At 43.9% G+C, this 26717-nt stretch overlaps 1 protein-coding gene across 3 annotated transcripts in view; it reads left to right on the forward strand.

Annotated features, from left to right (window-relative positions):
- Positions 1 to 26506, forward strand: part of COL15A1 (collagen type XV alpha 1 chain) — a 262588-nt gene extending 236082 nt beyond the window's left edge. For 2 of the 3 annotated variants that reach the window (XM_050938131.1, XM_050938133.1), the window contains 9 exons: positions 1494 to 1613; positions 4907 to 5051; positions 13558 to 13622; positions 17129 to 17257; positions 17419 to 17478; positions 18008 to 18067; positions 19270 to 19455; positions 21907 to 22022; positions 22431 to 26506. In XM_050938131.1, coding sequence (XP_050794088.1) covers positions 1494 to 1613; positions 4907 to 5051; positions 13558 to 13622; positions 17129 to 17257; positions 17419 to 17478; positions 18008 to 18067; positions 19270 to 19455; positions 21907 to 22022; positions 22431 to 22647 — 1098 coding nt within the window. In that variant the 3' untranslated portion in view covers positions 22648 to 26506. The remainder of the gene's footprint in view (positions 1 to 1493; positions 1614 to 4906; positions 5052 to 13557; positions 13623 to 17128; positions 17258 to 17418; positions 17479 to 18007; positions 18068 to 19269; positions 19456 to 21906; positions 22023 to 22430) is intronic. The other variant, XM_050938132.1, reaches the window with a different exon arrangement.
- Positions 26507 to 26717: the final 211 nt, after the last annotated feature.

The raw sequence follows: 26717 nt of genomic DNA on the forward strand, positions 1-26717 counted from the left end.
TGCTTTTTCAGTGACTGCAGGAAAGGGGATGGAGCCAGTACAAACCATTTTACAGCCTTAATAAAATAAAGGGTCTGTTGGGAGCCAATAGTTCTATCTCCCTTTATTTGTTCTCCAAAATGGCTTATTAAGGAAAACCATCTGATCCAGACCTCCCTGTTTCAGCATTCATCTGTCCTCCCACTGTGGATTACTTTACATGCTGGAATTGAATAGGAATGGAATATTAATTTAAAATGCTTTTGTTTTGCTCTAACTGAATTAGAACTCTTATATCCTGCCTTGTATCAATATAAGATTTCTAGTGTAATGTAATCAGAATATTGCATAGTGATATCTCCAGAAGAAATTAAATCAAAATGTTATGTAATGGTATAACCAATCCCCTTGAAAGATTATTATAGAGGAGGTTTGCTATCAGAGTTTCTTCCTGCTCAACCATTTATATTTTCTTTGGTGTAATCTGTAGCCTGCATCAACTCAAAGAGAGAAATTTTCTCCCTTGGATAGGATGTGGCTTATTTGATTTAACAGAATAATGTCTCCACCTTAAACAGATGCTGTCATCTATAAAGTGCTGTTTTGGCATTTGTCCCCCCATCTACAGAACGAGACGCCATGCAGCAAGCTTCACAACTCCATTTGCCAGGAAGCAAGAGGGAAAATCTGTCAATCACAAAAGCTATAAGTAGCCGGGCTCCTCACCCCTTTCCCTAAGTCTGGTTTGCCACCTGTCCTGGGATGGAGTTATTCTTGCTCAGTCTTCTGCTTGCTTCTATTTACAATCTTATTTCTCAGAAGGAAGAAATAAGGAAGACCAAGAGGAGAGTAGAGAGAAAACAAGCATGTTACAGAACTACAGAAGGAAAATAATGAGAGACTGGAACTTCTGTTGATGTGGTTCTTATTCAGCAGAGAGAATAAAACTTTGTATTTCAAGGCTCTTCTTGTTATTCCTTCTCTCAGACTCACTGATGATCTTCTCTGAGAAGAACAAGAGACAATTATGTGCCAATATTTTGTGTGTCATCTCTTCTCTCATCCTACCTCCTTCACTTTCTTTCCATCTGTCTACAGTAATCCTTGCTTTTCTGCACATCTTTAAATATCAGCTCTATTTTTGTGACGTCTGTAGTCTGCTTTTTCAGTGGCCAAAGGAAAAGGGGTGGAGCCTGGCTCTTTGCACCTCCTGTGACTTTTGCCTCCAGCTTTCTGGTGGATGGAGGTATAATTGCAGTAGGGAATCTTGTTTTGGAGGATTGCAGAAGGAGGACTACAATAAACACAATTTGCCCTACCTACTTTTCTCATCTCTCTGTGGGAGAAGTAGATTATTTGTTTTCATTATACATCATTGGGGAAGGGAGTGATATCAAAAGCAGATTTTAAGCTCATTGTATCCTGTATTGAGATTTTTAGTGTAACTTTATGGGCTCAATGGTAGGTTCCAATCCTGTTTCAACTTAATTTTTTTAAATGCTTTTTCTTCTAAGGGTGAGAAAGGAGACAATGGCGAAACTGGCTTCAAAGGGGAAAAAGGAGAACCAAGTGGAGGGTTCTTTATGTCAGGGCCTCCTGGACCCCCTGGACTTCCTGGAAGACCAGGACTAGTTGTAAGTGATGCAGTCTGTCTTGCAACAGAAATGTACATGAGCATTTTCGCATTCCAGTAAGAACTAAATAAACACAAAAAACGAACTAGGGAAATGTGGTCTACATGAAATTACTATAAGATGGGGGCACAACTAGTTGAAAGAATGTACTCAGAGTAATTATCAATGGTCCACTGTCAGCCTGGAAGGGCATATCTAATGGGATCCCACAGGAGTCAGTCCTGGGTCCAATACTATTCAATATTTTCATATTGGATAATAGAGTAGAGAGTATGTTTATAAAATTTGTGGATAACACCAAGCTGGGAGGGGTTGCAAGCACTTTAGTGGAAAGGATTAGAATTCAAAATGACCCTGATAAATTGGAGAATTGATCTGAATTCAACAAGATGAAATTTAAAAAATGACAGTGCAAAGTACTTCACTTAGGAAGGAAACATCCATTGCACAACTACAAAATGAGGAATAATTGGCTCAGTGGAGTAATGCTGAAAAGGATCTTAGGGGTATAGTGGCTGAATATGAGTCAACAATATGAGGCAGTTACAGAAAAGGTTAATATTCTGCATGTATTAAGAGGAGTGTTGTATGTAAGACATGGGAGGTAACCATTCCACCTTGCTCTGCACTGGTGAGGTCTCAGCTGGAGTACTATGTACAATTCTGGGCACTGCAGCATAGAAAAGATATGAACAAGATGTAGAGAGCGTCCAGAGGAGAGCAACAAAAATGATAAAAGGTTTAGAAAACCTGACCTATGAGGAAAGATTTTTAAAAAATTGGACATGTTTAGTCTTGAGAAAAGAAGACAGGAGGTGGTGGGGGACCAGGTAACAGTGTTCAAATATGTTAAAGGCTGTTATAAAAAGGGCAGTGATTAACTGCTCTCCATGTCCACTGAAGGTAGGACAAGAAGTAATGGGCTTAATCTGCAGCAAGGGAGATTTAAATTAAATATTAGGAAAAACATTCTAACTCTGAGGGTAGTTAAGCTCTGGAACAGGCTTCCAAGGGAAGTTGTGGAATCCCCATCATTGGAGGTTTTTATGAACAGCTTGGACAAACGCCTGTCAGGAATGGTCTAGTTTACTTGATCCTGCCTCTGTGCAGGGGGCTGGATTTGGTGACTTCATGAGTTCTCTTACAGCCCTAAATTTCTGTGATGTCACTGACTTTTGTTGATGGTTTTGTTTGTTTGCTTGTTTTTTGGACTAACTACAAAAGTTAAAGTAGGTAAGATTTTGAAAATCCTCTTCTCTGAAACCCCAGACCTGCAAATACTTAGGTACATGGGTAATATTTTATGCAGGCAAGCAGCCCCATAGAAGTTGATAAGACTACTCATGTGAGTAAAGTTAGGCACATGCATAAAAATTTCCAGGTTTGGGGCCTAAATCAGACCACTGAACAGATTTAAAGTGAGCTACAGATTTATTTGTGGTAAAAATTGCAATTCATACTTAGTAACTGAATTAAGAACTAGGCTTAATCAAAGGAGAACTGTATCCAACAGGTTCAGTGTGGGGAGAGCCTCTCTCATTACACTGTCTGAATTTACAAAGACTATTGCCTCTTTTGGGCACATTGACCAATAAAGGGTAAGAATAAAAATATATAGTAATCTGTCAGTGGCAGGATTCTCAGAAGTCCTTCAACTTTGTAGCTGGTCAGAGAGAGCCTTCGTTAGACACTGCAAGATCTACTTGTTTGTTCAGGTTTTTCATTGAAAGATGGCTGGGGGAGTGTTTTGTTTGGAAGCTGTCTTTCTAGGTTGTAAAATCACACTATGCCATGTGTGATTTTATATTTCCGTACATATGCCTAAATGTGTATAGCTATGTGTATTTTAGAAGTTTAAAAATAAATACAAATAAAGTTAGTATGACTTGCATATAGGATTTATTCACAATATTGAATATACATGTTTTAATATCATCTGTGGTAATTAAGTTGCCAAACAAAACAGATTTAACATTTTGCTATGTTGCCTGAATTAGCTACATCAATAAGTAGCTTCATAATACCAATAACATAAATTAAGATATGTATGATGTTACTGGTTATATCATCATAAAGGGCAAAATAATCAGTACAGAAATAATATAGTGTCCATATTGAGAAATGTTGGCCATCTAGTTAACTAACATTTTCTAACATAACTAACATCCAGTGCTCCAAAAACATTAATGAAAAATCCCATGTGTATCAGTCTGAACAGTTTCTATACAATTCAGCTGCTTTGTAATCTGTCTAGTTTTTTATCCTGTGTTATTCACCATAAAAATCAGCATTAGAAGCAGTTTTGCTAATCCCCAGGTGGATGGTGCCTGTTAATTGGCTAATGTATGGGATTTGCAAGGTTCCATTAGTGATAACTGTGCCAGAACAGAAGGAAGGTTTGTGGCAGCTAGGAAGGAGTGCCAGAATAGGACCCTTGCTTGCAGTGAGTCCTGAATTATCCTATTTGACTCTACTGGGAACTGCTCCCTCTGCACCAGTCTGTTGTCTGGCAGAGGAATGCTTTGCCTGACGAACAGCAGAAACTGGGTGACACATCAACTACAGCAGATAATGACCAGGCGTTTCAGACACATGGCCCCGACCTGTTCCATATATGCAGGCTGGCCTGAAGGATGTGTGGGAAAGGGGTTGAAGATGCACGGGGATCATGATGCTCCCTGCCAAATTGCAGGATTCCCTATTCTGGCACTTATAAATTGAGAGGCTAGGTAGATGGGGTCTGTTTTTTTTTTTTTTTTTTAAGAAGGGAGAGGGCAGGTGAGGAATGGAGTAGAAGGCTGGGATACTGTTGCAATGTGGGAGGCACTCAGGGTGAGTCATGTATCCTTAGGGCTAAAACCTTCTCACAGGCATCATGAGACAATCTTGATACTATTTTGGGTATATCAAACATGGAGTGACCTTAGATGTGCACTGGTGGTTCAGGTGCATGGTGAATAGTGTACAGCATTAGGGGGGAAATCAGATACTCGGAGCAGATCCAAGCACCTGGGCCAAGATTTTCAGAAAACATTGCAAAAAATTAGGCTATAAATCCATAGTTTAGGTACCTAAATAGTAAGATTTTCATTTTCTGTTGTCTTCAGTGAGAGCTTCTGAGTGCTCAGCATTTCTGAAAATCAGAACTACAGACTAACTTATGCCCAAATATGGGTTTGAGAGGCTAACTTCAGGATCTCGCTATTGAGATCAGGGTGCTTACACCATTGCTCACTCAGACTGCTGCATGTTTATCATTTTTGTGTTTAAACAATAGTCTCCTGCCTTGACAGGGGCCAAAGGGGGATTCAATTGTTGGGCCAAGAGGCCCCCCTGGGTTGCCTGGCCTACCTGGATCTCCAGGGTATGGAATAGTTGGACCTCCCGGCCCACCAGGCCCTCCTGGACCCCCAGGACCTCCGGCGATATATGGCTCAGGTGAGGGAGCTCTGAACCTGCTTTTTCCTCTCTGTGTGTTTGTGCGTGCACGCGCCTGCATCCCAGCTTAGCCAGCCACTGTCTTCCAGAGCCTACCCTGTCCCCATCCAACCCATCTGCCTACCCTGTCCCTGTAACCACATCTACTATTCAACAGAATTATCAGACACATAGATAAACACAACTTGTTGGGGAAGAGTCAACACAGTTTTTGTAAAGAAAAACCCTGCCTCCCTAATCTGTTAAAATTATCTGAGGGAGTCAACAAGCATCTAGATAAGGATGATCCCCTTGGTATTATGTACTTGGATTTTCAGAAAGTCTTTGGCAAGGTCCTTCACCAAAGACTCTTAAGAAAACTAAGTAGCCATGAGATAAGAGGGAAGGTTCTTTTATGGATTATTAACTGGTTGAAAGATAGGAAACAAAGGATGAGAATAAATGGACAGTTTTCACAACTGAAAGAGGTGAACAGTGGGGTCTGTAAGGAGCTGTGCTGGGCTGTTACAGAGGGATCTCTCAAACCTCGGTGACTGGGCAGCAAAATGGCAGATGAATGTCAACATTTTAAGTGCAAAGTAATGCACACTGGGAAAAAAAATCCCAACTATACATATACAATGATAGGTTCTAAAGCAGCTCCTACCACCCAAGAAAGATATCTTGGAGTCACCCTGGATAGTTCTCTGAAAACTTAGGTGCAGTACATAGCAGCAGCCAAAAAGGCTACCTGCATTTTAGGAACTATAAGGAAAGGGATAAAAAATAAGACAGAAAATATCATCATGTTGCTATATAAATATATGGTATGCCCATATCTTGAATATTGTATCCAGTTCTGGTCTCCACATCTCAAAAAGGATATACGGGAGCTAGTAAAGGTTCAGAGAAAGGCAAAAGTAATCAAGGGGATGGAACAGCTTCAGTCTGAGGAGAGACTAAAAAATTAGGGCTGTTCAGCTTGGAAAGGAGACTAAAGGGCGGTATCATGGAAGTCAATAAAATCATGAATGGTATGGAAACGTAATAGCAAAGTGTTATTTAACTTTTCACACATACAAAAACCAGGGGTCACCAAATGGAATGAATAGGCAGTAGATTTAATACAAACAAGGGGAAGTTATTTTTCACACAATGCACAACTAATGTGGAACTCGTTGCCATGGGATGTTGTGATGGCCAAGGTATAACTGGGTTAAAAAAAAAACTGGTTAGGTTCATGCAGGATAGGTCCATCAATGACTATTAGCCCTGATGGTCAAGGATACAGTCCCATGCTCAGGGCCACCCTAAACCTCTGGTTACTAAAAGTTGGGAGTGGAAGACATGATTGGATTACTCCATAATTGCTCTGTTCCGTACACTCCCCCTGAAGCTCTGGTACAGCCCACTGTCAGAGACAGAATATTGGGCAACTTGGGTCATGGTCTGACCCAGCATGGAAGCTCTTATATTTTTCTGCATTTGAGACAAGCTGCTTCCTTCTCCTCCACACAGAGGCCTGGTCTATGCTACACGTTTAAACTGATTTTAGCAGCATTAAACCGATTTAACGCTGCACCCGTCCACACAACGAGGCCCTTTATATCGATATAAAGGGCTCTTTAAACCGGTTTCTGTACTCCTCCCCGACAAGAGGAGTAGAGCTGAAATCGATATTACCATATCAGATTAGGGTTAGTGTGGCAGGAAATTGACGGTATTGGCCTCCGGGTGGTATCCCAAAGTGCACCATTGTGACTGCTCTGGACAGCAATACGAATTCGGATGCACTGGCCAGGTAAACAGGAAAAGCCCTGCAAACTTTTGAATTTCATTTCCTGTTTGTCCAGCGTGGAGCTCTGATCAGCATGGGTGGCAATGGAGTCCCAAATCCAAAAAGAGCTCCAGCATGGGCTGTATGGGAGATACTGAATCTGATCGCTGTATGGGGAGACAAATCTGTTCTATCAGAGCTCCGTTACAGAAGAAGAAATGAGAAAGCATTTGAAAAAATCTCCAGGCTATGATAGACAGAGGCCACAGCAAAGTGCTGTGTGACAAGCATAACGGAAAGCCAAAGACTCAAATGGATGCTCATGGAGGGAGGGAGGGGGTACTGAGGACTCCAGCTATCCCACAGTCCCCAGCAGTCTCCGAAAAGCATTTGCATTCTTGGCTGAGCTCCCAATGCCTGTAGGGTCAAACACATTGTCCAGGGTGTTTCAGGGTATATGTCGTCAATTTACCCCTCACCCCCGTGAAAGAAAAGGGAAAAAAATCATGTCTTGATTTTTTTATATGTCACCCTATGTCTACTGCATGCTGCTGGTAGACGCGGTGCTGCGGCAATGAACAGCAGCATCCTTTCCCCTCCCCTCCCCTCCCCGGTGGCAAACGGTACAATATGACTGCTATCCATCGTCATCACCAGCCCGTGAGTGCTCCTGGCTGGCCTCAGGTGAGGTCATCCGGGGCGCCTGGGTAAAAATAGGAATAAGTCCCGGTCATTCCCAGTAGATGGTACAGAACGGCTGGTAACTGTCCTCATCATAGCAACTGTGGGCTGAGTTCCACCAGCACCCCCCCTTTCATGTCTAAAGAAAAGATTCTGTACTACCTGAACTATCATAGCAGTGGGATGCTGGGCTCCTCTCCCCTGCACTGTTTAATGTCCTGCCTGGACTATCATAGCAGCTGGAGGCTGCCTTCCACTCATTTTATCTCACTAAAAAGTCAATGTTTCTTATTCCTGCATTCTTTATTACTTCATCACACAAATGGGGGACACTGCCACGGTAGCCCAGAAAGGTTGGGGGAGAAGGGAATCAATGGGTGGGGTTGTTGCAGGGGCACCTCCCGTGAATGGCATGCAGCTCATCATTTCTGTGGGATCTGACATGGAGCGGCTGTGCTCTCTGGTTCTCTGATACACTGGTTCTCTAGTACACTTGCCCCATATTCTAGGCAGGACTGACTCTATTTTTAGATAAACCATAAAGGAGGGATTGACTCTGGGAGTCATTCCCATTTTTGTCTTTGCGCCCCCGGCCGACCTCAGCTAAGGCCAGCCAGGAGCACCCATGACAGCAGCAGACGGTACAGAATGACTGATAACCGTCATCTCATTGCCAGTTTACAATGGCACAGCAGATGGTATAGAACAACTGGTAACCATCTCTGCTACCTTGCAATGGCAAATGAATGCTGCTGTGTAGCACTGCAGTACCGCCTCTGTCAGGAGCATCTAGTACACATATGTTGACAGTGACAAAAGGCAAAACGGGCTCCATGGTTGCCATGCTATGGCATCTGCCAGGGCAATCCAGGGGAAAAGGCATGAAATGATTGTCTGCCGTTGCTTCACGGAGGAAGGAATGCGTGACGACATTTACCCAGAATCACCCGCGACACTGTTTTTGCACCATCATGCATTGGGATCTCAACCCAGAATTCTAATGGGCGGGGGAGACTGCGGGAACTATGGGATAGCTACGGGATAGCTACCCACAGTGCAACGGTCCGGAAATCGACGCTAGCCTCGGTACATGGACGCACACCGCCGAATTAATGTGCTTAGTGTGGCTGCGTGCACTCGACTTTATACAATCTGTTTTACAAAACTGGTTTATGTAAAATCAGAATAGTCCCGTAGTGTAGACATACCCTGACTGAGCTCCAGCAGGGGGATGGTGACATGGAGAGCACAGAAGAGATAGTATCAGAGGGATAGCCGTGTTCGTCTGGATCTGTAAAAGCAGCAAAGAATCCTGTGGCACCTTATAGACAAACTGACGTTTTGGAGCATGAGCTTTCGTGGGTGAATACCCACTTCGTCAGATGCATGTAGTGGAAATTTTCAGGGGCAGGTATATATATGCAGGCAAGGTAGAGATAATGAGGCTAGTTCAATCAGGGAGGATGAGGCCCTGTTCTAGCAGTTGAGGTGTGAAAACTAAGGGAGGAGAAACTGGTTTTATAGTTGGCAAGCCATTCACAGTCTTTGTTTAATCCTGAGCTGATGGTGTCAAATTTGCAGATGAACTGAAGCTCAACAGAAGAGATAGTCACTCTGCTCTCCATTCCACTGCCTGGGTCCAAGCCGCTCTCAGCAGCCAGGCTTACATACGTTTGCAGGGGGAACTGCAGGGAAATTCTGCTCAGTCCAGGGCTGGAGCATACTCTGCGAGTTCGGCCCTGGCAGGGCATGCTCAGTGGAAATGGAATGTTTGGAGAATTTTGTTGTCAAACATCAACTGGAAACTTTCATAGGCTTTATAGTTTGGCAAATTTTCACAGGGTCAGAAAAAGGATGATACCTTCTGCCAAATTTAAGGTTCCAGCTCATAAACGTGGAGGCGCTACAGCTTCTGAGTAAAACAGTTGTAAGAATTTTTTAACATAGGCAAAACCCACACATTTTCAGTGTTCACACCTTTATTGGGTTTGAGTGTACTAGATTAGCACAGAGACAAAATGTGGCCCATATATTCACACACGAGGGAGGAGTTTTGTAACTCACTTTAGACTGAAGCTCACAACTCCAAACTTGCAGAGGTACTTTCTTAGGGGTTTTATTGCCTGGACGTTGCCATAAACAAGGGTATGTCTACATCTACAATTTTGCAGCGCTGGTTGTTACAGCTGTATTAGTACAGCTGTATAGGGCCAGCGCTGCAGAGTGGCCACACTTACAGCAACCAGCGCTGCAAGTGGTGTTAGATGTGGCCACGCTGCAGCGCTGTTGGGCGGCTTCAAGCGGGGTTCGGGGAACGCGAGAGCAAACCGCGGGGAATCAGGTCTCCTTCCCCGGTTTGCTCCAGTGTTCCCCGAACCCCCGAGCAAGCAGGTCTCCTTCCCCGCGGTTTGCTCTCACGTTCCCCGAACCCCCGAGCAAGCAGGTCTCCTTCCCCGCGGTTTGCTCTCGCGTTCCCCGAACCCCCCTGCAAACCGCGGGGAAGGAGACCCGCTTGCTCGGGGGTTCGGGGAACGCGAGAGCAAACCGGGGAAGGAGACCTGCTTGCACAGGGGTTCGGGGAACGCGAGAGCAAACCGGGGAAGGAGACCTGCTTGCACGGGGGTTCGGGGAACGCGAGAGCAAACCGGGGAAGGAGACCTGCTTGCACGGTGGTTCGGGGAACGCGAGAGCAAACCGGGGAAGGAGACCTGCTTCCCCGCGGTTTGCTCTCGCGTTCCCCGAACCCCCCTGCAAACCGCGGGGAAGGAGACCCGCTTGGGGGGGGGGGATTCGGAGAACACCAGAGCAAACCGCGGGGAAGGAGACCTGCTTGATTACCAGAGAGGCTTCCTCAGGTATGCTGGGATACCTGCTTATTCCACGGAGGTCAAGAAAAGCGCTGCTAAGTGTCTACACTTGATTACCAGCGCTGGATCACCAGCGCTGGATCCTCTACACCCGAGACAAAACGGGAGTACGGCCAGCGCTGCAAACAGGGAGTTGCAGCGCTGGTGATGCCCTGCAGATGTGTACACCTCCTAAGTTGCAGCGCTGTAACCCCCTCACCAGCGCTGCAACTTTGTGATGTAGACAAGCCCCAAGTGTCATGATTTGGAGCTGGCTGAATTTTTGACCCCTCTAAAGTCTCTTTGAATGTACAGAGGACAGTCTGCTTGCTTACATCTATTCTGGGGTGGTATCCTGCCATTCTGCCAGACTGGGTCCTGTACCCTGTGCACTGACTATGACTCCTCAGCAGACCTAACTGGGCTTGAGTCCTGCAGTTCTTCTCTTTGGGAGCTGTGACTAGTGTGTGAATATGAGCCAAAACAGCCTTTTAAACTGCCAAGCATTGTTTAGTCTCAACAAATGGAACACAGCATAACAAGAGCAAAGGGTTAGTAACACAACAACCAGCCTACATGCATATCTTTCTTACCCAAACCTTGCGTAGGCCTAACTTATCCAGGCACCCCATCATCTGGGGGCTGGGATTCAGCCCGTTTCCCCTCATGTCTTACCCCTTCTTCAGGGGCAGACCTTTACTGAACCTGGTCAAGCCAATTTAGGCAGCCCAGCAGGGAATCAGGGATGAACTTCCAAGCAGTTGGCTCTGTGAATTGCAATATAGTTATCTGTAGATGGGTGGCTATTGGAAGTGTTTGTCTGCTTTTCTGTCTGAATTAACCCTTGGTAAGATAGCAAATACTATATCAAACACACAGAGATAAACAATATTCATAAAATATTACAGGCAGCTACCATGTCCTCCACATCAAGCACTTCTCGAAATTGCTTAAGACCCAGTCAAACTAAACAAAACATTCCAGACAATTGTTGGGTGTGTTCCTTCCCTAGACTGTTCTGTCACTGACCTCAGTCTCCCTCCTACACATCCTCTTCTTTGCTTTATTAAGCAAACTTATGAATGTCCATTTAGTAAATCTGAATGGAGCCCAGGCATGAGTTTGTCTCCTTTTAATTAGGCTCCTAGTTAGCCATGTCAAAATTCCCACATGCTGTAATGTGGGAGACAGGAAAGGCAAAACTACTGAATGCTGGTTTTGAATCAAGCCTCTGTCCCCTGCCACAGGCACATGACAGTTGGTCTAAAAAGATCCCAACAAGTGCACCAGAATGATGACTCTGTTGATTGTAAAGATGGTTCCAACGTTACATGAGATTTAATTAAAAATGTATTTTGGAAATGTTAATGGCACTAAACTGCAACAGGGGATGCTTTGTTCTTCCATTAACACACCATCATCACATGCTTTTATATACTAATAAAACAAGCCCTGGAGCATGTTAATGTGCTGGTGATATGGCTTTCTGAATTTTAGGGGTCTTTTTTAAACTACTTTTTAAAAAAAAATTTTTATGGTGTTATATTTAGCACAAACTAGTTCAGACTGGAAGGATACAAGACTATAGTAGAAACAAGACATTAGTGACTTTTTCTTTAATATATATTTGGTGTAATTTTTAACTTTTTTTTCACGATTAACTGATACCCCTCTCCCGACATTGTGAACCTGTCCCACTGAAGTCATCAGAAGCAGGATTGGGCCCTTTCCTCTGTGTCTTTTCTTTAGTTCTTCCTCCCATGTAATAGCAGAGACACTCAGTAAACCTTCCTGAAGGCTGTCGATGAATAAACAGGAGCGGGACATTGTGTTAAGTGCAGCCACCTACCCTCACCAGATCTTCTGAAAGAGACAATCAGTGAAAATTATTGCATGACATTTCTCCTTCAGCTTGTAAACACCGTGTGCCGACGTTGTGCACGTTACATGCATTTGCAGAGTTGCCAGCATTTGGGGACAAAATCAAGCTACAGATTTCCAGATAATCTGGGAATTGTGGGAGCAGTTGTGTCTGGGAGCCGCTGCTGGTCTTTGTATGCATTCTGAGAAGTGCTGAAAACGTAAGTGAAATTGTCACCAGGGTGCCTGGGAGTGCCAGGCCTCCAGACACTCAGATTAATCTGGAAAACTGTCTCTTGACTATAAAAGTTATTCCTTCCCACCTTATTCCATCCCTCAGCATAATTGTGCTCCCCACTACACCACTTATCCTCTCCACATCCCCCATCATGCTCTCCCTTGTGCCCCCTCAACCTTTCTTTGTCCTCCCTCTCTCGCTTGTTTTTTCCTTTCCAAGGAGGCGCCTACCTCTTACTATAGGATCTGTCTAACATGATGGTTTGTTACCATCCTAGAGCATGGATTCTCCCGTTCAAATACCTTCATCTCCGCTTCAGTGGAAGGAGCTGCCTTGAGCTCCCACTGGGAACCACTGATACAAGCCCACAGGGATTATTCATAGCCTTCCAAACCTGTGAGCAACTTCAAACAACCACTAATATATGATCAACCTGCCAGAGAAATGTTTCCTCCTTTCTCGGCTACATATGGAATTGTCACTCCAAAATACACCGGCCCAAGGATCAAGGTGAACAAATCTCAGTTCTGGAGTAGTGAGAAATCTTAAACCTGTCACAACTGAACAGTATTAGAAATGAAGGTTCATATAATTGTAAAAGAACAATTCCCAGATCTCCTATAGGAGGTGCCAGTTTCTTCTAAACATTAAAAGTAATGAGATGGGTGACCTTGAAGTTGTGAACTTTTTTTTTGTAAAGAAAAGTTATTTTGGGTTATTTTTTGGGGATTTTATGATCCCTTGCAAATTGTACAGAGGATAACTGAGACCTTGAGTCTGCAAACACAAACCTCCTTATCTTCAAGTGTGGGAGTAGTCTCACTGATTTAAATATTAGTCGCGTGCTTAAAGTTAAACATATGCAGAAGAGCTTGCAGGATATATGATTATTCACCCAGAAGGAAGGATACAAGAAAAATAGTACCAAAATCATTGCAAATAGATTTTCTGTAGCTTGTGTGAACACAGTCACTTAGGATGTCAATGTATGGGAGTCCTATAGTTGTCACAAACTCATGCCAATAAAACCTTTATCCTAGACAACATTACCAAGTATTTCCTCTTACCTTCTCACTCTCTTTCTCTCAAAAAAGAGACATGAAGTATATTTTTGTTTTATTTTAGCAGCTGCAGTTCCAGGGCCACCAGGTCCTCCCGGAGAGCCAGGATTACCAGGAACTAGGAACCTGGTAAGAGAAGAAAACTTAAGTTTGCCATTTTCAGAGCATGGGTCAACTCCCATGAATGTCAATGGAAACACTCCAATAGAAGGCCACTATTGCATCACTTCCCTTCTCTATACAATAAGTTTTCAGAAAAAGAGCATAGAAAGTAAAGCTCAGTTTGGTGGCTTACAAGTAGCATCTTATCAAAATAATTCAAAAGATTAATAGGATTCTAAATCAGTGGAGGTGCTGCATGTTGCAGATACAAATCAGTACCTCTGAAGGAGTATACAAAATGACAACTTAAATGTTATGTGATTAGAATAAATAATACTGAGCCCAGTCTTTCTTCCAAGGAAACGAGGTACCTAAGTAGAATAAAACTCAGTAATTCAGGTCAATGTTTTCAAAAGACTTTGCTCCTGTCCCTATAGAGGCTCCACTTTAGGTGTGCATGTGTCCCCTGTGCCTTTGATCAGAGACTTTTGATAGCAATGTCCAGTCATGTCCCAGCTGTCCTCATGCCCTGTACCGAGGGTATATAGGACAGCAGTGGGCAAACCACCCACAGTTCCTTCTCAACGGCTTCAGCCTGAGATGGAGCATCTTGCGGTGCTTAATTCTTTGCTAGTCTGCCTTTAGAGCAAGAAATTTTCCTCTAGTTTAGTAATTAGTTAGGTATCTAGCATCCTTTGTTTTATTTTGTTTAATTTTGTGGGGATTTCTTTTGGAGAGACCTTTCATCTTCCCCAGCTCACCTTCCTGAGGGATTTCTCCTTCCTTCGAAAGAAGTTCTTTTTCATCCTCAGGTTATGTGTAGATCCTCAGGTTTTAAGCACTGCCTAACTTGCCAGAAGTCTATCCCAGTTAGTGACAGCCACTCTAGCTACCTCCATTGTTTACAGTACATTCCTGTCCCTTTTAAATATAGGATTTGCTCATGTTTAAAACTAGATCTACAAGGAGTATCCCATCAGCCTCTGCAGCCCACTCAGGAGAAGTCTGTGGGGGATAACTGCAAGAAGAGGCGCTCTGGATCTCTCAGAGAAGTCGATGCTAAGAATCCCACCTCAGAGGCCTGCCACTTTGGAGACCTCACATCCTAAAAAGAGTAATGTTGAGGCACCTTGATCTCCCAGTACCATAGAGTCTATGAAAGTAGCAGGTATCTACTCACAGTACCCCTCAGTGTTCAGTATCTAATTCCGACTCATACCATCCAAGCAAGATTGCACCTCTCGGGACTCTAAGCATTCTGCATCAACTAGACCAGTACCAACTTCAGTGTTGATAACTCCTGCAATGTCAGTAGTTCCCCAAACTGCACAGTGCCAGACAGTACCCTTGAAATTGAGGTCATCCTAAGTGCCACCTGCCTCCAGCTTTGAATCCCATCAGGTTACTGCACAGCTTCCTCTGGTACTGCAGAAGTTCAGATTCTCTAAGGACTTGGTCATTTCAGACAAACCGGAAACACCTCTACTGATGGGTACTGAAAGACTTTGGGTACTGAAGCTTCATTCCTTGCTGGTACCACACCATTCCCTGGCACAGACACGCTCTGGTACCCTCTTGAATGGACAGACTCCCAGTCTCAATTCCACCAGCTGCCCCCATCTGGACTACAATGAGGGCAGCAACTTTGACTCCCAAATTTCTGTTCAAGTTTCACTTGATTACCAGCCCAAAGCTGCCTCTCTTGACATCCTCTGTAAGGGAATCCTTGTGGCACGGATGTACACGGGATGCCCCAGACTCCCCCGGTATGAGTATTCATGGGTGCCCCCTCCCTTCCCATATGGACCTCCCCATTGGTCAGTGATCATTCTGGGTTGTATAGGCTGCCGATAGGGAACAATTTTCCAGAGCTCCTAGTTAAACTCACAGGGAGTGTCAGGAGCAACATCCTCCTACTCATTCAGCTTTTCCATGTTCATCTCCTCCCCAGGAGAATCTTTTGAGTATCAAGAGAGAAGGGCTTCTGAAGAAGCTACACTTCAGACTAATAGCTCTTCTCCTCACCTGATGAGGCAGTGATGCCTCCTCTCCCTCCTCTTCCATACACAGATGATTTTAAACAATTTCTGGATCTCGTGAGAAGAATTGCAGGTTCTCCCCAGATCCCACTGGAGGAGGTTCAGAAGACTCAACACAAATTAATTGGCATCCTTCATACTGCCTCCTCTGGTATAGAATCATAGACTATCAGGGTTGGAAGGGACCTCAGGAGGTCATCTAGTCCAACCCCCTGCTCAAAGCAGGACCAATCCCCAACTAAATCATCCCAGCCAGGGCTTTTTCAAGCCTGACCTTAAAAACCTCTAAGGAAAAAGATTCCACCACCTCCCTAGGTAACCTAATCCAGTGCTTCACCACCCTCCTAGTGAAAATTCTTTTCCTAATATCCAACCTACACTTCCCCCACTGCAACTTGAGACCATTACGCCTTGTTTTGTCATCTGCTGCCATTGAGAACAGTCTAGATCCATCCTCTTTGGAACCCCTTTTCAGGTAGTTGAAAGCAGCTATCAAATCCCCCCTCATTCTTCCCTTCTGCAGACCAAACAATCCCAGTTCCCTCAGCCTATTCTCATAAGTCATGTGCTCCAGTCCCTTAATCATTTTTTGTTGCCCTCCGCTGGACTCTTTCCAATTTTTCCACATCCTTCTTGTAGTGTGGGGCACAAAACTGGACACAGTACTGCAGATGAGGCCTCACCAATGTCGAAGGGGGAATGATCATGTCCCTCGATCTGCTGGCAATGCTCCTACGTATACAGCCTAAAATTCCGTTAGCCTTCTTGGCAACAAGGGCACACTGTCGACTCATATCCAGCTTTTTGTCCACAGTAACCCCTAGGTCCTTTTCTGCAGAACTGCTGCCTAGCTATTCAGTCCCTAGTTTGTAGCAGTGCATGGAATTCTTCTGTCCTAAGTGCAGGACTCTTGCACTTGTCCTTGTTGAACCTCATCAGATTTCTTTTGGCCCAATCCTCTGATTTGTCTAGGTCCCTCTGTATCCTATCCCTACCCTCCAGCATATCTACCACCCCTCCCAGTTTAGTGTCGTCTGCAAACTTGCTGAGGGTGCAATCCACACCATCCTCCAGATCATTAATGGTAGTACAGCCTTGCTATAAACAAGGCTCTGTTTGAACAGCAAAGACAATTTGGCAGATTCCTGCTACCATAACCACCTACCTGCAAGAGAGCAGAAAAGAAGGACAGTGTTCCTGCTAACGGCTCAGAGTTTCTATTGTCACACCCTACCCCAAACTCCTTCATGGTTGATGCAGTCAATGAATGTAATAGGCAACTACCAGTCCAGATCCACCTTTCATGACAAGGACCAAAAGAGGTGGATGCCACATGAACAAAATTGTGTGAAATAGAGGCTTTATGAATATGTACTGTACAGAAAGTCTATTTTCATTCTATGACTTCTATTAATTTCCAGTTCAAAGAAAGACTTAATTTTATCTGCAAATGTCCCCTATTTTTGATTATCCTGTTTCCTTGTTATTTGACAGGTTACAACATTCAGAAATATTGATGGAATGTTGCGAAAGGTTCACTTAGTGGCAGAAGGTACATTAATCTACCTGAGTGAAAGCAGCGAGGTGTTTATCCGTGTTCGAGGAGGCTGGAGAAGATTGCAGGTATTATTGCGTCATGTAGCTCTTCTTCTTCAGTGGTTTTCTTGCAAATATTCTTTAAGGGGAGAGTGTGGGTGCCAAGATTATCCTTCAGCACGGTTTAAAGAAATATCATTCATTCATGTATATGTTTTTGTTTCTCTCTTCATTTTGTGTTCTTCCAGCTTGGGGAATTAATTCCCATCCCAGCTGATAGCCCTCCACCTCCAGCAATTTCAGGCTATGTAAGTGCAAAACTGTTCGTGGCTTGTGGAAAACTGCATCAAAATATTGCAAATGGGGAAAATGTTTTGCAGATAGGCTCCCTCTCAACAGGATTTTTCTCTCCTGTGGGTGGCCTGTCTTGTCTCACTCTGTTTTTCATTTTTAATCCATCCCAACCATGTTGTCTTCATACTAAGCACTGTCTGTTGCTGTGCATACATTCAAGTGCATTCTGGCTTGGATACAGATAGGCAGATTAGTATTAGTATTGTAGACCCACATTCAGGAAAGCATCCCTATTCAAGACAGCATGTAAATACATGCTTCTAAATCAAGACCTTAATGTGTAATATGTATCTGGATTTAAAGTTGCGGGATGTTATACTCAGAGTAATATGACTTTATATTCTATGTGGTTCAATTTTTATTTCACTACAAAAAAATTCTGCAGTATTCCCAACAACAAGATGGAATAAGAAAGTTGTCTTTTTTCCGTGATTTGAGAATTGTATTTTAACTCTGATTTATTTCTGTATGTTGAACTAATAGGGATTTCAGTCTCTTCCAGCACTAAGACCAGTTTCAGCTATTAATCATGGAAAACCAACAGTAAGTAGAAGAATTACATTAGAGGCACTATTACAGCTGCATACGCAAGATTTGGGCTTAAAGCAGGGATTAAACCTTTGTTTGAATTTTTAAATGTATCCCCTCTGAATTTATAGCAATTACTCTGAGAATTTTCAATTACATCTTTTAGTTAGTTTAAAAGCTCTGAAAAATTTAAAATATCTTCTTTAAGAATTGTTTTTGTTATTCTAACCTTTCTTCAAAAGCAACAAAGAGTCCTGTGGCACCTACCCACTTCGTCGGATGCATCCAACGAAGTGGGTATTCATCCACGAAAGCTCATGCTCCAATACGTCTGTTCGTCTATAAGGTGCCACAGGACTCTTTGCTGCTTTTACGGATCCAGACTAACACTGCTACTCCTCTGATACTTAACCTTTCTTTGTGTCCTATAGCAAATGCATTCCTGATTTCTGGGCTATGAATATGGACTCACTTCTATACTGTAACAAAATCTAGGACACAGGCTATGTTTAAAGTTCATTAATGTTGATTTTATTAACATTAATATGTTTAACATATTTTAGTCATAACTATTCCTGGTTTTGCCATGAGGACGATTGGTGGATGTTAGTTGTCAAATGGATGTTTCAGAATCTAAATTTTCCTCTATAAAAAATTGTTTAAATAGTTAGTCAAGATAACAGAATTACTGCATCTGAAAGAATAATATGTGATCAGAGTTTCAGATTCTTATATTGTGATTAAAAAATGCTTTTCCTTGTGGTTGATTATGATGAATTTTTGTGGCCATTGCCAGGCTATGTCCTTAACTGTATTTATTTCCTTGTAAGCCTTTAGGTTTTATAAGCAACGTGACAGAAACTGTGTTTAGCAAATCTTAACTGTTGTTTAATATGGAAGTTTTTTGGTTTTGAAATGATTTTATGGCTGTCTAACTATTTGAAGATAACACATTGCTGGTGTGGGCTGGCCTGTTGCTCATCAAGCTGAACATGACTTCTTTAAGAAGTGTGATATAATGGTGGCAAATATACCTTCATCACAAAAGGTTAATCTAAATAGTCTTCTTTGGAATGTACTAACTATTGTGCCCAACTATTTGTCTTTCTGCTTTTCTCAAGGGCACATTTTCCTTATCAGGGTGGAGGCAGATTAATTGCTTAATAGATGTTATAACTTAAACCTGAAATCAGTGGGTTTTTTTCCTTATTTTCCAGCTGCATTTGGTGGCTTTGAACTTGCCACTTTCTGGTGCCATGCGAGCTGATTATCAATGCTTTCAACAAGCCCGAGCGGCTGGTTTAATGTCAACATACAGAGCTTTCCTGTCATCCCATTTGCAAGATCTGTCTACAGTTGTGAGAAAATCAGACAGATACAATCTACCAATAGTTAATCTTAAGGTAAAAACAAATGCTTTATTTGCTGTATAAAGGTAGTCTCTAGCAATCCAATAATCTTGGAAATCAACTGAGGTAACAGATGTTTTTTTGCTTGCTTCTTGGCTCTGAGCTGTTTGGTCATAGTATCTTATAAAGGAAAAGCCTTGTTTTTCCCGTCTGTATCCGTGTGATAAGCGTAGCTATGCAATGTCTTACACTTAGGCTAGAAGCAGCTGCATTTTCAGAGTTTCTTTGTCAACACTATAAGGCTAATTGTAGGAACAAAGCAGTGAGAATGTTTGGCTTGCAGTGAACTAATGCCAAGGCAATGGTATAAAATGTAACTTTTTAGATGTTTCTCTTTCAATAATCCTGTTTTGGAAACAGCCTTAGAATTCTTACCCCCAAGGCGAGTCTGTTTCTCAAGGCCATACGCTAGCCTAAGCCTTCTAGTCTGCCTGCAGAGCTTAATAGACTCAGGTGACCACATGTCCCATCTTTAATGATAGTGGGCCAAATTCAGCTCTTAAGCAATAGTTAAACTGGATTTACATCACAGTAACTGAGCAGAATCTCACTTTTTCTAGAATCTGAGTCATCTTGTGGCCTCTTACACATACACACGTGTGCCAAAGCACAGCTCTGAAATACTGGCTGGCTCCCAGCACTAGCCAGCAGCCCAGTTGGCTTGCAGGAACGATATCTGACCTCCCAGCATTCAGAAGGTTGGAGGGTTCCATCCAAAACCCCCTGCAATTCGGAACTCTGGGAGGAGGCGTCTCCAAAATAAAAATGGATCTTGTTGTGATTGGGATGAGAGATGAATACTCAAAGGCAGTTCAAAAATGCAATCATCTTGTATTACAACTAACCAGTTGTAATGGCCCTAGAACCAGAATCTGTATTAACCATTAGCCTTTCTCTTTAGGCAGAAGTCAGATTTTATTAAGAATGTGAGAATTTTCAAATAACCTTCCGGACCATCACAAGGATGAGTGAAATTAATCCCACCCTCTGACTTTGCCTGCGACAGTTTTAACACCTCTTTAACTCCACTTCTCTAATTTAGTCATTCCAGCTATAAGAAAAATGAATTTATTGCAGACACAGGTGCACTCAGCATGAGACCAGGGAAGGAGGGTAGTAAAAAGGGTAGAGCAGAGAGGTGAGGTATGCAGGAACTCACCTGTACAAGGCCTTTCAAACAAGAAGCTTTACGTTTGGTGAAGGAGAGAGAAGAGTCGAAAGTCACTCTGAGATTGTGAGCTAAGGAGGACAGGAGAGGTGTAGATGATACAGCGAAGGGTTGGAATGTGAATCAGGCAGATACAATTGTGAAAGGAAAGAGAGAGGCCTGGGACAGAGAGGTAGAGCTGAGAGCTAGCAGTATAAGGATGGTAGTTTGAAATTAGGTCTCCTAGGAATAAAGTGTAGAGATTGGCATGAAAGATCAAGCTGAGGGAATCGTGAGTAGGGCTACGATTTAGTCACGGCAGTCGCGGATTCCAGACTGTGAATGGCTTGCCAATTACAGAACCAGTTTCTCCTCTCTTGGTTTTCACACCTCAACTGCTAGAACAGGGCCTCATCCTCCCTGATTGAACTGACCTCGTTATCTCTAGCTTGCTTGCTAGCACACATATATATACCTGCCCCTGGATATTTCCATTACATGCATCTGAGGAAGTGGGTATTCACCCACGAAAGCTCATGCTCCAAAACGTCTGTTAGTCTATAAGGTGCCACAGGATTCTTTGCTGCTTTTACAGATCCAGACTAACACGGCTACCCTCTGATACTTGATACCAGACCTCTGTGACTTCTAGGTCTTCAGGAGGAGGAGGAGGGACTGTGTGCCAAAGCCCTGCAACTGGGGCTGGCTGGAACCAGGACACTGCAGCCCAAGCCCCCTGCTTCCTCTGAGGGGCTGCAGCTGAGGCTGAGAGCTGCAGCTGGGACCGTGCGCCCCAGACCCATGTCCTCCGGGGCTTGGCGGGAGCTGGAGCCAGGGCCATGTGCCTCAGACCTGTCACATCCTGGGCTTGGTGGAGACTGCAGCGTCCTGGGCTTAGCAGGGCTGCAGCCCGGGCCGTGTGCCACAGCCTGTGGGGGGCGCACACCCCTGTCCCGCAACTGGGTGAGCTCTGGAGCAGGGGCTGTGTGCCCTCTGTGGTTGTGCCCCCCGCTGCAGCCACTGAAGTTGGGGCTCAGCCTGTCAGTCCCTCTCCCGGGACTCCATTCATCCCCCCTACCTATCCCGTCCCCCAGTTATTTGTAGTAAAGTCACGGACAAGTCACGGGCTCTGTGAATTTTTGTTTATTGCCTGTGACCTGTTTATAACCATGAAAAAATCTTAGCCTTAATCATGAGTATTTTGAGAAGTAGAAGAGATTTTGGATGTATAGAATACCTCTAGCATTTCATAATATGATAACAGCCTTAGTAAAAGATGGCTTTTAAAATTTCAATAGGGAGAAATACTCTTCAACAACTGGGAGTCTGTGTTTACTGGCAGCGGGGGACAGTTCAACATTCAGATTCCAATATACTCCTTTGATGGGAGAAATATCATGACAGATCCATCTTGGTGAGTTCACACTGCGTTTTCTGTATTATGTGAAATGTAGTTTAATTAGCTGATTAGTATCAAAATGCCCTGGACTGCTAGAAATGTGACAAAGGTTAACTTCCCCCTTCTCTTCTCATCCTTTCTGTTCCTTCTCCTCCATTCCCCTCTTCTTCCATTCCAGCTCTCCTATTGATTGCTGGTAGGAACAGGATGGAGAGAAGAACAGGGACTAGAATACCTCGGATGTCCCAATTTTCTCTCTTTCCATCCCTATCTTCGGCCTCGCTTTGCTTTCTATGCTCTTATTGCTTCAAGTGAATTTACAGCAGGGGTGCAGAGACTCAGGCTGCTGTAGATGTAGGCATAAGATTTAATGTACAGATAAAGGATTGTTTCAGGAAAATAACTTTAAACATTACTGTTTAGGCCACATAAAATCATATGGCATGGTTCAACTGCAAATGGGATCCGGCTAGTTAGCAACTACTGTGAAGCCTGGCGGACAGCTGACATGGCAGTTATGGGACAAGCATCACCACTGACAACTGGGAAACTTCTGGATCAAAAGCCTTACAGCTGCAGCAATAAGTTTATTGTTCTGTGTATTGAAAACAGTTTTGTATCTGATATCCGAAGAAAATAATCCGTTGCACATAGAAAACATTTGAATTTTATTTCATAAAACGTTGACACTGAAATTTAATTTTTAATGGTGTAAATATTCTGTTTTTTTCTTGCACACTTACAAATAAAACCAAAGAAAGCATACCTCAAGACAGAATACTGAAGCAGGGTGGAATTCAGGCCTGGCAGATGGCCTTTGGTACCACTTAAACCCCACATAGGGGCTGCATGGAGAGTCAGCAGGCTGAGCAACCATGCAGAAGTGCCTGTTAATCCCTGGTGTGCTGTGGATCTGGTCTCCATGTTGGCTAGGGATGAAGATCACTTGGGGGATGGGCCAAGTGTGATCTGAGAGCAAGACCATGGGAAAGATCACAAATCCATGTTTGTTGAGATCTACTGGCTCTGGTACCACAATCAACCAACACAGAAGGGCTGCTACTGCTACTCCAACCTATAGCAGCCCTCCACCCTGGCGGTAGATTGTAGGGGATGAGTTTCATCTCCCCTTATTCCTTCTTTCCACCAGAATACTCAGATATAGGTTATTTTAAAAAAATGACAACCTAAAGTTAGGATCCCTAAATTCTACAGTGCTGGGAGTTTTGAAGGAGCTTGCTGCCCCATTTCAGTGGAAGCTAGCTATGAACCTGACAGCCTGACTTCAGGCTCCCATTTTTAAAAATTTGGCACCGGGCTTTGTGGGAGGACTGAATTTCACGATCCATACTTTGGTGCTACTATTGTCAGGAAACCCCCAGCAATGTTAACAGAAAACATCCTGATAGTACTAATTGGTTTTACTGTCACTGCTGAGCACAGTAAATGCAGGCACAAGAACCATCTGAACTTTATTCATTCCACTGCATCATAGAGGAAGCTTTTTCTTAGTGTAACAGACACTGCTGAGAGACAGACACCTGTCACGTTTTCTTTAAAATAGGTTTTAGGCAATGTTATCCCATTAAGTTATATATAAAGTGACTGTCTTGGTCTCCCGCCCCCTCCCCCCCCCCCATGGTGAGACTGTCACTTTTTCACTGCTATTATTCTTGTTAATATGAACTAACCCATACTTATAGAAATGATCAGTAAGTATTCATGTCTCACACAAACAGTATTACCATAAGATTTCTATATCTTATCTGTATTTTCCTACAGTATATTTTAACTTAAGGTATTTACTTATTGCCATAATCTAACAGACTATAACTATAAAAGATGAACTTCCACATATTCATTTTGTAAGTATAAGCTAGAGACTAGATTGGAAATGACTATTCTTTTAGATTTTGTGACTCACTTGCCATCAGATCAGTAATTTAATACTCCACTAGCTACTTTCATTCAAGTGAAGATTTCCATCCATATGGCTTTTATTATTATAAATGCATTGGTTTTTATATGATGTAAAAATATGATTTCCAGTTTTATTTTTCCATTTTAAGTAATACAAAAGCATCTTTCCTGGGTTATCTGAGTCACCTATTTGCTTTCTCACTGTAAACGTCAGTTTCATTGCTATAATGTACTAATGAGGCAACGATGCCTTTTTATCACACTTAACTCTATTTTGAACAACAATTCACTATGCTCATTTAGGCTTTGTCGCTGCAGAAGGCCAAGCATGTCTGTGAGGTGCTGGGCACCTTCAGCCCCAAACTTGGAGATGAGGATCCTGCAAGGTGCTGAACTTCAAGTGCCCTGATCCTGCCAGACAATCCATGCTGAGTCCCACTGAGGTCCATGAGACTTCACATGGGTGCAAGGATCTACCTGCAGGGACTGTCTGCAAGACTGGGGCCTTAGCAGTGTATTCAGTTAGCAGTCCCTGTCCTGCTGAAAAGTGAGATTGTTAGTGACACCATCAGGATACTAGAGCAATGTTAGTGATTTCGCTGTATTAGTGGTTTCTCACCTTAATAAGAAAGCCTCATATAAGGACATATTGTATTCTCTCCAGGTATTACTCTACTTTAATAATTAGAAGAACTTTACTGAGGCTACATCTGTATTACCACTTATGTTGGCTTCTCCCGCTGACAGGCCATGTCTACACTACAAAGTTAAGTCAAGTTTATGTAAGTCAACGTCGAGCCTCTGATTTAAGCAAGTTGATCTTGCGTGTCCACACTACATTGTGTTGGCAGAGTGCATCTTCACTAGCAGGGCTTGCATCGATCCATGGAGCACTGCACTGTGGGTAGCTATCCCATAGTGCATGTAGCCGAGTGGAATTTTGGGTTGGGCTTGCAGTGTCTTATGAGACCAAAACATTGGTGTGTGTGGTTACGGAAACATGGCATTAGCCTTCCATGATGCACTTACCTCCCTCTCTCCATCTCTCCTCCCTGAAATCAATGAAAAACAAACCAAACCTTTTTCACACCTTTTTTCATAAGCCTGGATTACCTGCATGGGCGCCATAGCACGATAAGCATGGACCCTGCTCAGCTGTACACTGTTGTTGTGAGCATTACAAACACCTCACACCTTATCCTGCAGTACTTACGCAGCCAGGAGCCACCATGCAGAACCATGTGATGCCAGACAAGCAGCCCGGCTGGAAGACCTAGAGCAGAGCAATTTGCAGTTGCTGGCAACAGTCATGCATCATCTTTACACTGTTGAGCACCATTTCTGGGCCCGGTAAACAAGCATTGACTGGTGGAACCGCACTGTTATGCAGCTATGGGCAGGAGCGGTGCCAGGGTTTTTGACGCCCTAGGCGCAGGGCCGGCTCTAGCCATTTCGCCGCCCCAAGCATGGCAGCACGCCGTGGGGGGCGCTCTGCTGCTCGCTGGTCCTGCAGCTCCAGTGGACCTCCTGCAGGCGTTCCTGCGGAGGGTCCGCTGGTCCCGCGGCTCCAGTGGATCTGCCACAGGCGTGCCTGCGGATGCTCTACTGGAGCCGCGGGACCAGCGGACCCTTTGCAGGCACACCTGCGCGAGGTCCACCAGAGCAGCCTGCCGCCCTCCCAGCAAAGTGCCGCCCCCACAAATCCTGGCCCCCTAGGTCGCCTAAATTGAAACGCCGGCCCTGACTATGGGATGATGAGCAGTGGCTGCAGAATTTTCGAATGCAAAAGGCCACTTTCCAGGAACTGTGTGTAGAGCTTTCCCAGCCCTGAAGTGCAGCAATACTAAAATGCTTGCTGCTCTGACAGGGGAGACGTGAGGGGCGATAGCTCTGTGGAAACTTGCAATGCCAGACTGCTACAGATCATTGGGGCATAAATTTGGAGTGGGTAAATCTACCACGGGATCTATTGTGATCCAAGTTTGCAAGGCCATTAACTGACTTCTGCTAAGAAGAGTAGTGACTCTGGGCAATGTTCAGGACATAATGGATGGTTTTGCCGCAATGGTGTTCCCTAACTGCCGTGGGGCAATAGAACGCAAATCCCTATTTTGGCACCAGAACACCTTGCCAAAGAGCACATAAACCAAAAGGGGTACTTCTCAATGGTGTTGCAAGCGCTGGTGGATCACAGGGACCATTTCACTGACATCAATGTGGGATGGTGGGAAAGGTGCATGACACGCACATCATTGGGAACTTCAGTCTGTTCAAAAAGCTGCAAGCAGGGACTTTCTTTCCAGACTGCAAAATATTCATTGGTGATGTTGAAATGCTAATCCTGATCCAGGGAGACCCAGCCTACCCCTTGCTCTCATGGCTCATGAAGCCATACACAGGCAGCCTGGGCAGCAGTAAGGACCGGTTCAACCATAGGCGGAGCAAGTGCAGAATGGTGATGGACTGTGCATTTCAATGTTTAACAGGTTGCTGGTACTGTTTGCTTACTAGGTTAGACCTCAATGAAAGCAATATTCCTATTGTTATTACTGCCTGCTGTGTACTCCATAATATCTGTGAAACAACTGGGCTGGGGCGTTAAGGTAGATCATCTGGCAGCTAATTTTGCACAGCCAGACACCAGGGCAATAAGAAGAGCACATCGAGAGGCTTTGCTTCTTTGTGAGGCTTTGAACACTAGTTTCAGCAATGAGCCAGAGTAATGTGACACTGTGTTGATCCTTATCAAACTGTTCTCTCCAGTGCATTTTCTCCCCTGTAAGCACTACC

Source organism: Gopherus flavomarginatus, chromosome 2, assembly GCF_025201925.1.
Source record: "Gopherus flavomarginatus isolate rGopFla2 chromosome 2, rGopFla2.mat.asm, whole genome shotgun sequence".
Classification (NCBI taxonomy): Eukaryota; Metazoa; Chordata; order Testudines; family Testudinidae; genus Gopherus; species Gopherus flavomarginatus.